This window comes from Otolemur garnettii, unplaced genomic scaffold, assembly GCF_000181295.1.
Source record: "Otolemur garnettii isolate 467f Iridium unplaced genomic scaffold, OtoGar3 scaffold00010, whole genome shotgun sequence".
NCBI lineage: Eukaryota > Metazoa > Chordata > Mammalia > Primates > Galagidae > Otolemur > Otolemur garnettii.
The window spans coordinates 35567882-35577786 of record NW_003852405.1 but is presented as its reverse complement, the minus strand read 5'-3'; the positions used below and the strand labels follow the sequence as shown (position 1 = coordinate 35577786).

The window sequence follows — 9905 nt, the reverse complement described above, 5'->3', positions numbered from 1 at the left end:
GCCCACCTCATCTGGAGGCTCACCTCTGCTGGTCCACCCCATTTGAGGGGCTCACCACTGAGGGTCCACCTCGTCTGGGGCTCACCTCTGCTGGCCCATCACCACATCTGAGGGGCTCACCATGTGGGCCCACCTCATCTGGGGCCTCACCTCTGCTGGTCCACCTGGTCTGGGGTCTCACCATGTGGGCCCACCTGGTCTGGGGGCTCACCTCTGCTGGCCTGTCTGGTCTGGGGCACTCACCACATGGGCCTACCTCATCTGGGGGCCCTGGCAGCACTTCTCCCAGGCCAGGGGAAATGACCTCGTCTAACACCAGTGGCCTCAGTGAGATCCCACCGTAGTTCTCCCTTATTTCTGACAACAAACCCACTGCTCCCACTGCTATCACTGGGCTTCCTGAACTCTGGTCCTGACAGCTCCTCTCCACACATCCCCCCACCGGCTCTCTCAGCTCACTGCCCCCACCGGCTCTCAGCTCACTGCCCCCACCGGCTCTCAGCTCACTGCCCCCACCGGCTCTCAGCTCACTGCCCGCACCGGCTCTCTCAGCAGCTGACCGACTCTCTCAGCAGCTCACTGGCGCTTTGATTTCTTCTGCCTGGTGAGAGACTCATCCCTGTCCATTCTCGGGTTTTGGTCGGGTCCTCACCCTGCATTATTCACTATATTACGCATTTCCCTTCTCAGGAGCCAGGGCACTTTTACCAGATGGTCAGACCCGGACACTCGGCTTCGGTGCTGCTGACTTCTCACCTGGCTTCAGCTCCATTTCATAATGTCTGAGGGTGGGATCTCTGACCAGACTCCAAATCACAGTAATTACCCTTTTTTAAGACCTTAACCGTGTGCTACATACTGTGAAACGAACTTTGCTTGGTGTTAGATCATTTGACTCTCACAAGAGCACAATGGGGTAAGTTCGATTATTATAGCTGTTCTAAACCTAGACTTAAAGTAATCAGGTCACCTGCCCAAGTCAGCTGGGAAATACCAGACAAGAGCTGGAGCCCAGGTCCGCCTCAGAGCTCTCACTCGTGACGCTTCCAGCCGCAGCCTCAGCCACAGAAACCCCACCATAATTTAGGTCTGAAGTCCAGACACTTGTTTCAGTATATTAATAGGGAAAAATTCCCCGACGAAATCTCAGAATCTCCCCTACCCAAGTCCTCAGTCCCTCTGTGCGGGAGCCCCAGTTCACATGAACCCACCCTTTTTGTCCCCCACAGACACTTACTGCATAGACATTTTCTTTCAGTGAAGGATGGAGAGTTCTGGCACCAACTGCAGAATGAAGAGGCGTGTCCTGGGCCAGGGGCCTTTATGTGCCTTCTAAATCCCCCCAAAGGGAGGTGGCTTTGGGGGCCCTTCCCCAGCCCTTCAGCTGTGAGAGAGGGAACAGAAGTGGCTTTCAGTGCCCACATCCTCCTGATGCCTGAGCATTACTGGGACTTGCTGTTCTTGTAACAGTTTTTTGGCTGTTTGCCAGAGAACTCAATCCTTCCCAAAGAGAATCTGAAGCAGATTAGAAAGAATGGAGCTGTGTGGGAGAGGCCAGCGTCAGGCCCCAGCTGACTCCAGATCCCAGCCATCCAGCTGGAGCTGGCACTGCTGCCCGCACCCACCTCTTCCTCCTCTTCCTCCTCCACCACTGCTAGCTTCATCCTCACCCTCGGTTACTTAGTCATTCTTCTGTTCATTTACTTATTCCAAAAAATATCTATGATGTACCCTTCAAAACTAGACAAAGATGGTTATGGCCCTGCCTTCACAAGAGTAATAGGAAATTAACAAATTATTGGGTAAAATTTAATCATCTCTGTGGTCCTTGTCACTAATGCTGGCACCCTCGGCGCCTCATCTCCCTGTCCACTAGTACGTGTCCAGCGCTCAGAGAGCTGTATCACTAATTTGTCATGTTTTCATTCTTTTATTAAATCCTAGTTTCTTGCCAGCAACAGGCATGGTCTGGCCCAAAGGACTCCCTGGAAAATAGACCAGACATTTACTATAACAGCCAAAGACTTTAATGTTTTTTGAGAAACTCATTAGCAATTTTAAATTGAATAAGTGTTTTAAAATTATTTTTATTTTTAAACTGTATTATTATTATTTTCTGAGACAGAGTCTCACTTTATTACCCCAGGTAGAGTGCCATGGTATCATCGCTCACAGCAACCTTAAACCCTTGGGTTCAAGTGATCTTGCCTCAGCCTTTCCAGTAGCTGGGACTACAGTTATTCATATCTTGCTCTACTGTAGCTTAGGCTGGTCTGGAACTTGTGAGCTCAGGTGATCTGCCCACCTCAGCCTCCCAGAGTGCTAGGATTACATCCATGAGCTACTGCTCCTGGCCTTAAAATGTATTACTGATACTTAATAAGTGGTTTTGATTGCTTGACTTAGAGCTCTTCTTCAACAAAACTGTTGAACAGCTAATTGGACCATTCTCCAAGACAGACACCAGGCATTTACTGTCCCTACAGTGAGGGCACAGGCATGGTGGTGGTGGGGGTCTGTCCATCAGAAGCCGAGATGGACGTCTCAGAGGCAGCACATAGAGCCCAGCCCCAGTGGTGTCTTTGCCCATCCAAGGGAGTCGGAACCATTCTCCAGTGGAGCCTGAAACATTAGTACCAGCCAGGTGGCCCTCAAACTCCATCCTTTAGCCATCTCAGAGATTCTGTTAGCTACCTAATATGTGAAATATTTATGTTCCTCTTTAATTAGCCAGAGTAGGTTTCATCGTTTGGGACTAAGAGTCGTATCTCTATAAAGTGATGGTAGTGAAGGACACTGTAGCATCAGCCAGAAAGAACACCTCTGCTATTAGAAAGACCCAGACGGAAGGGAAGTATCTAAGCTAAGATGGGAAGAATGCAGAGTCAAAGTTGGCCAGCCAAACGGAGGAAGAAGAGAGCTCGGCACAGCCTGCAGAATTTAGGAAAGCCTACAGATGAATGTAACGCGGGGAAGTAGCAAGAGATACAACTGCACTAGAGAGAACTACAGGCCAGATCTTGTCTCCACTGTGGAAGGAGATCCAGACACACTGCATGAGAAGGGGGTCTGAGTGCCTCTTGCTGGTGGGTTCTGCCCCTCATGTAGGGAAGCCTCATTGCTTTCTGCACCCTTGTATGAGTAATAATCATTAAAATGGCTTATAGTCACTGGCTTGGGTATGATAGTCTTTTTTTTTTTTTTTTTAAATGAGACAGTCTTACTTTGTCATCTTTGGTAGAGTGCTGAGGCATCATAGCTCACAGCAACCTCAAACTATTGGACTTAAGTGATCCTCCTGTCTCAGCCTCCCCAGTAGCTGGGACTATAGGTGCCTGCCACAACGCCCGGCTGTTTTTAGAGACAAGGTCTTGTTCTTGCTCAGGCTGGTCTTGAACTCCTGAACTTAAGCAATCCACCCACCTCGGTATTTCAGAGTGCTGGGATTACAGGCCTGAGCCACCACGCCTAGCCTGGTGTGATATGTTTTAACATCTTATATCTGAAAAAGGCAGAGCCCAACAGCAAGCTCACTACAATATTTAGGCACCATTGTGCTCAGGGCATCAGTACAAAACTCAAAACTTGTTGAACTGGAAGAACTGCCTTAATGGACAGAACAGCAAGAGTGCAAATGTTATTTATAAACAAGGGCTTAAGGATTTTTTTTTAAGAATTTGAAATATTTTACTTAAAATCTTGATTATACTCTGATTTTATTTAATCGGCTCTTGATTCTCACACACCAAGAAAAGCACAAAAGGGGATTCCAGGTCAGCCCTGTTGGATTAACAGCGGCTCAGCTATTGAAGGTGTGTGGTCTGCTTCTAAGTTCTCAGATCCTGCTAACTGGGGCAAATGCAAATAGGATGGGAGGATGAACAGAGATTCCTCGCCCTACTCTTTGGGCCAGAGGACTGGCTTATTAGGTAAACATGTAGATAAAAACCACTTACTCTCTTCCTGTAGGTATCAGACAAAGGGCTATACCAACAGCGTGAGGAATCCTGGTGGTGCTGACCCAGTTTATGGAATTAGTAGATTGCTTGGTAGATCCTTCTCCTACCAGGAGAAAATTGTTAATATAATTGACTGAATATTCATACTTATCTCTATTCCTCTTCTTACCAGAGTCACCTATTATCTATTTTTGTGTTCCTTTCTCACTTAGAGAGTCCCTTGGGGGCAGTGCCCTTGTTTAATTTGTCACTGTATTACTTAATAAGTAGTAAATATTTTAGGCCGTTGTATGTGATGGTGTTTTTTTAAGAGATAAATTTAATTTTTGTGATTGATCGTGTATCCTCAATATTTCTAAACTCATTTATTAGCTTTTTAAAATAGGTTCCTATCATATTTTTTCACAGGTTATCATGCTGCTACAAACAAAGACCGTTTGCTTTTCCCTTTCCTGTCTGGATGTGTTTCATTCTTTGTGTTTTCTTGTCTTATTGCACTGGCTAGAACTCCAGTACAATATTGACTAGAAGTGGTAAGAGAGGACATCTTTATCTTTTTCCTGAACCTCCCAAGCAGCATTTAATCTTTCACCACTCCGTAGGATGTCAGCTGTAGGTTTTTCATAGATACCCTTTATCAGGCTGAGGAAATCTCCGACTGGTTGAGGGTTTTAAATCAGGAATAAATGTTAGTATATCTCAAATGCTTTTTCTATATCCTTTAAGATAATCCTGTGGGTATTCTTTAGTTTGTTAAAATGGTGAATTGAATTGATCTGGAATATTAAACCACATTTGCATTTCTGAGATAAACCAGAAATACGTATTAACATTTTAACAACTTTTGGTTCTATCTACCAATTTTTAAAGAGTTTTTTGGTTCTATTTCTTCTATTGATATATTTATGGTCTATAGGTTTTTATTGTAATGCTTTCACCTGGTATTGATGTCAAGGTAATGTTGGCTTCAAAGAACGACTTAGAAACTATCTTTTCTAAATTTTTCTGGAGGAGTTTGTGTAGAATTATATTATGTCTTCCTTGAATGTTTGGCAGAATTAACAGGTGAAGCCAGTTTCACTTGGAGGGATTTTTTTTTTTTTAATGAAAGGTTTTTAACTACAATTTCTATTTTTTAAATAGGACTCTTTATGTTATCTGTTTCATCTTTAAGATTTGGTAGATTTTTTTCTTTCAGATGATATATCCATTTCACCTAAGTTTTAATAACTGTCCTGGTATGAAGCTGTTAGTAATAATTCTATATTATCCTTTTAATATTTATAGAATCTGTAGTTATATGCATATTATGTCTTTCTTTACTGGTAGGGCAATTTTTACCTTCTTCCTTTTTTGATCCTCTCAAACAACTATCCTCTTATTTGTATCTTTATGTTTAAAGTAGGCAGAATATAGTTTGACCTTCCTTGTTTAATCTGATCTGACAGTAGTGTCTTTTAATTGGAATGTATAGACCATTTATATTTAGTGTGAGTGTTGATGTGGTTAAAGTTGTGTATATCATCTCATTGGTCTTCTGTTTATTCCTTCTGCATTTTGTTTCCTTTTTCCTCTTTCTTTGCTTTCTCTTAGATTAATCAAATCTTTTTTTTTAGATAGAGCCTCAAGTTGTCACCCTGGGTAGAGTGCCGTGGTGTCATAGCTCACAACAATCTCCAACTCTTGGGCTCTAGCGATCCTCTTACTCAGCAGTTCTCAACCTGTGGGTTGCGACACCTTTAGACTATATTAAAGTTCGTGTTATTAGAAAGGTTGAGAACCATGGCTCTTACCTCAGTTTTTCTATGTTTAGTAGAGATGGGGGTCTTGCTTTTTTGCTCAGTCTGGTCTTGAACCCGTGAGCTCAAGCTATCTGCCTGCCTCAGCCTCCCAGAGTACTAGGATTACAGGCATGACCCAAGGTGCCCGGGCTGTTAAATTTTTTTTTGTTAAACCCATCTATTATATTTTTTATACCAAACATTGTCATTTTTATTTCTAAAGTTTTGACTGGGGTTTTAAAAACTCTCTCATGTCTCTACTTTGTGGACACACACGCAGTTATAGTAAGTGTTTTGATGCACTTTTGTGTTGCTTATAAAGCGTGTTTCAGTTCTGGTCATTGTCAATTGATTTTTCTCTTCATTTATGGATTACATTATTCTGCTTCTTTGAATGCTTGGTGATTTTTGATTGGACACCAGAATTTTACTTTTTACCTCCTTGGGTGCTGGTTTATTTGCATTCCTTCATATACTTTTGAGCTTTGTTCTGGGATTCAGTGTTACTAAAAACTGTTTGATCCTTTTGGGTTTTTCTTTTAAGATTAGTTTAGATGGGACTGAAGAAGTGTTCCGTGTAAGGATAATTTTTTCCCAGTACTATATTATACATTATTACTGCCCAAGGCTGAGGCAATACTCTTCTCTGTCTTGTTACTAAATTCTGCATGAGAATTCTTGCTCAGTTTCACTCCCCCCTGGAAAAATAGTCTTCCATGAAACTGGTCCCTGGTTTGAAAAAGGTTGGGGACTCCTGATAGACATCATAGCTTTATAGGCCCCCATTATAGCACTTGTTATACAATAATATAATTGGCTACTTATTCATCTTTTTCTCCAGCCCGTCTGTAAACTTCTCCCAGATCAGGACTGGAGTGCCTTGTTTAGCACTTTCATCCCCATTCTGCAGCATAAAGCTTCTAGCAGCTGTCAGTGAGTGAATAAGTGAATGGAAGGTATGAATTCTGAGTACTGGGATTGACTGTCAAGGGAGTTGTTTTGCATGAAGGAGTCCTTTGGTTTCTTTTAGATCATTTCCCTGACACCTATAAGTCACATTGGCCAACACATTTACTTTCAAGCCCTGCTGAGGGTGGTGTGTGATAATAACAGTAGATTAAGTCTCAGTGTATGATTTCTAAAGTTTTAACACTAATATTCTAAAGACAATGTCACATTTTTAAGGTTTTCACTTTTACATTTAAACAAGTAAACAATAATTCACTTATTTGGATTCACTAAGTTCAGAAGAGAGAGAAGTCAGCTGCGTGTCCACGTGGGCATCACTCAGTACTTAACCTTACAACTCGGTGAAGACAGCTGTGGAACCTTCCAGGGGAGGCAAAGAAGAGTAACAGCCGATCACACAGCATGCCCATGGCCGTGGGGATGCTGTATCTATTTCTAAGATTTAGAATAATGCTTAGAAATGAAAGAATAAACAGATGAATTAATGACATCTCATGTAGCCTTCTCAAGCCAAATTCAGTATCAGTAAAATAAGTCTATAAGCACAGCCAATAAGAGGAGAAGATAGACCATTTCCCACAGGAATATCCACATCTGATGGTGATGCTATCGTTATGGCTCACAGAGAGAATTCCCAGTTCCCAAAAGGTGTCCTCTAAGCCTGCCTGTTCCACAAAGGGGCTATTTTATAGCCAAATGAACGTGGGCCACTAAAGATAATGGGTGAGCAGGTTGTTTTTTACAGTATCTGTGGAATACAATGTTTTAGCTCAGGCAGGTCAAACTATTCAAGCCATGATTAGATACCTTGGATTCCAATCATGTTTGCAAAAGAGAGGTCAGTTTGGAAACCTCTGTTGGAATCAGTTGCTTCTCCGAAGGTCCTTGTATGTAACCAGCAGAAGATGACGAGGGCACAGGGAACAAGGAGAAAAGCCAAAGGAGAATGCAGCTAAGGTCACGGGCAGCCGTGACGTTTAACGTCATCTTATAATTAAACATTTGGCCAAACATTTGATAGGACATCAAACAAAATTGTGAAAAGATAAAATAACAGAAAGTAATCCATTAAAGATGCCCAAATCAGATTTGCTAAATTAGTTATTTCCAGAATCTGCTTATCTTGTGTATGAAAAAAAAAAGCCCTGTGTGTGTGTGGGAGGTGCAGATTAGTTCACTGCAGTCGCTCACCACGTGAGCTGTGCTCATGAGTTTGCAGCTGCTGATAACGGCACAAAAATGTGCGTTAAAGCTGTGGACTAGCCCGTGAAACTGCTACCAGGCCTTTTCTCAGCTTCAATCCACAAATGCAGAAATTTACATTTAATCAGATTTGCCAGCAATTTTTTCACTGCTATAAATCCCTCATAATCTTTCTCTAGCTAAGTTAATCATATCTGCCCAGGCTGTGTGCAGCTGAGGTAATTATCCAAAGAATCTTGGCCTTAAAGCACACTTTGATCTGGGATGTTCATGCTTCTAAATGAATACTTTTATTTTATTTTTTTTGTCTGAATCATTTACTGTTGAGTCAAATTCCTATTTCATTATTTTCTGTGAAAACAAGTTTCGAGTACCTAAAGTATTATGTTTGGCATTTATCAAAGATGTTTCATTTAAGTAGGAATTCTAACAACTGGATTTAGAAATGTTTTACTTGCACTGAAGTTACATTTTTAACATAACATTTGAAAGACCTACCTCAGATTATTGTGGCTGCAAAATTCATAATTAGCAGATCCTAGTAGATTTGAAAGAATTGATAAAGCTAAACTTTGACATGGGGTAGGAGAAATAGCCCTCACTTTACTGAAGGGCATTCAAGAAATGGCTCTACGTTGGAACAGGTGAAAACTGTTTCAACCAATCATTGGACCTCTGACCCTTTCACCAGTTCTGGGAAGAAAAGGAGCAGAGTGGAGGGCGGATAAGGGGTTCCTTATCAGCCCAGGCCAGAAAACCCGTCCTTCTGAGCCAAGAGAAAATTGACAACCTGTAGAACTGTGAGCTGAATAAATGGTCACTGTTTCAAGCCTCTAAATCGGGGATGGTTGTTTAGTGCAAAAAATAGCTACCTGATAAAAACGATAACTAAAGACAAGGGACACTCAGTGAATGAAGCGATCAATACTTGCTTATTTTCTGCTCTGAGCCGCCGACTGGCTAATCTGTAGAATACGCTATCCTAGAATTTTAAACCTTGGGCCTTACAAATCTCTCCGTGGAAACTCTCTCCACGTTTATGGATGAAGAAACTGAGACCCCAAAAGGTTAAGTGATTTGAAAAGGTCACATAAGCAATTGTAAACCTGGATTCATGAAGTCATGAAACAGCAGAACCACAGCAGATGTGTATTGATTTTGGAAATGGAGCAAAGAAAAGTGCTCAGAAATGCTCACCAGAAGAGAACTCGAGGCCGGGCGCGGTGGCTCACGTCTGTAATCCCAGCACTCTGGAAGAATGAGGTGGGTGGATGCCTTGAGCTCAGGAGTTTGAGACCAGCCTGAGTGAGATCAAGACCCTGTCTTTACTAAAAATAAAAAAAATAAGCTGGGCGTTGTGGCAGGTGCCTGTGGTCCCAGCTACTCTGGAGTTTGAGGCAGGGGGATCTTCTGAATCTGGGAGTTTGAGATTGCTGAGAGTTTTGACTCCATGGTATTCTAGCCTGGGACAACAGAGAGAGACTCTGTCTCAAAAGAGAGAGAGAGAGAGAGACCACCTTGAGTGCTCAGGAGAGCAGTCCTACATGACCCATGACGGGGGTGGGGGCTCCCATCATTAGCAGCACTCAAGTGGGTCTCCATTCTCCCTCAAAAATATTTTCCATGTCTGAGGGCATAACCAGAGGCCACTGGCCTGAGGGATAAAATTTCTTTGATGTTTCCTAAAAATACCCTACCACATAAAATAGCATGTTTACATAAGGATGTTTTCTTCTCCAAAAGTTCATGCAGAAAGATGGGTCCTATTTGTTCTGTGTGTGCAGGTGCACCCTGGCACGTGACCTTGAGTGGTCCTATTTGTTCTGTGTGTGCAGGGCGACCTTGAGTGGTCCTATTTGTCCTGTGTCTGCAGGTGTCCCCTGGCATGTGACCTTGAGTGGTCCTATTTGTTCTGTGTGTGCAGGGCAACCTTGAGTGGTCCTGTTTGTTCTGTGTCTGCAGGTGTGCCCTGCCACGTGACCTTGAGTGGTCC

The 9905-nt window shown here is 42.8% G+C and overlaps 2 protein-coding genes across 2 annotated transcripts in view; both read right to left on the bottom strand.

Moving 5' to 3' along the window:
• Window positions 1-1496, bottom strand: part of RPE65 (RPE65, retinoid isomerohydrolase) — an 18871-nt gene extending 17375 nt beyond the window's left edge. The window contains exon 1 of the mRNA XM_003784228.1: window positions 1238-1496. Coding sequence (XP_003784276.1) covers window positions 1238-1248 — 11 coding nt within the window. The 5' untranslated portion in view covers window positions 1249-1496. The remainder of the gene's footprint in view (window positions 1-1237) is intronic.
• A 7418-nt stretch (window positions 1497-8914) lies between these two features.
• DEPDC1 (DEP domain containing 1) overlaps window positions 8915-9905 on the bottom strand; it is a 28153-nt gene continuing 27162 nt past the window's right edge. Inside the window, exon 13 of the mRNA XM_003784227.1 lies at window positions 8915-8924. The gene's annotated coding sequence lies outside the window, so the exon portion shown is untranslated. The remainder of the gene's footprint in view (window positions 8925-9905) is intronic.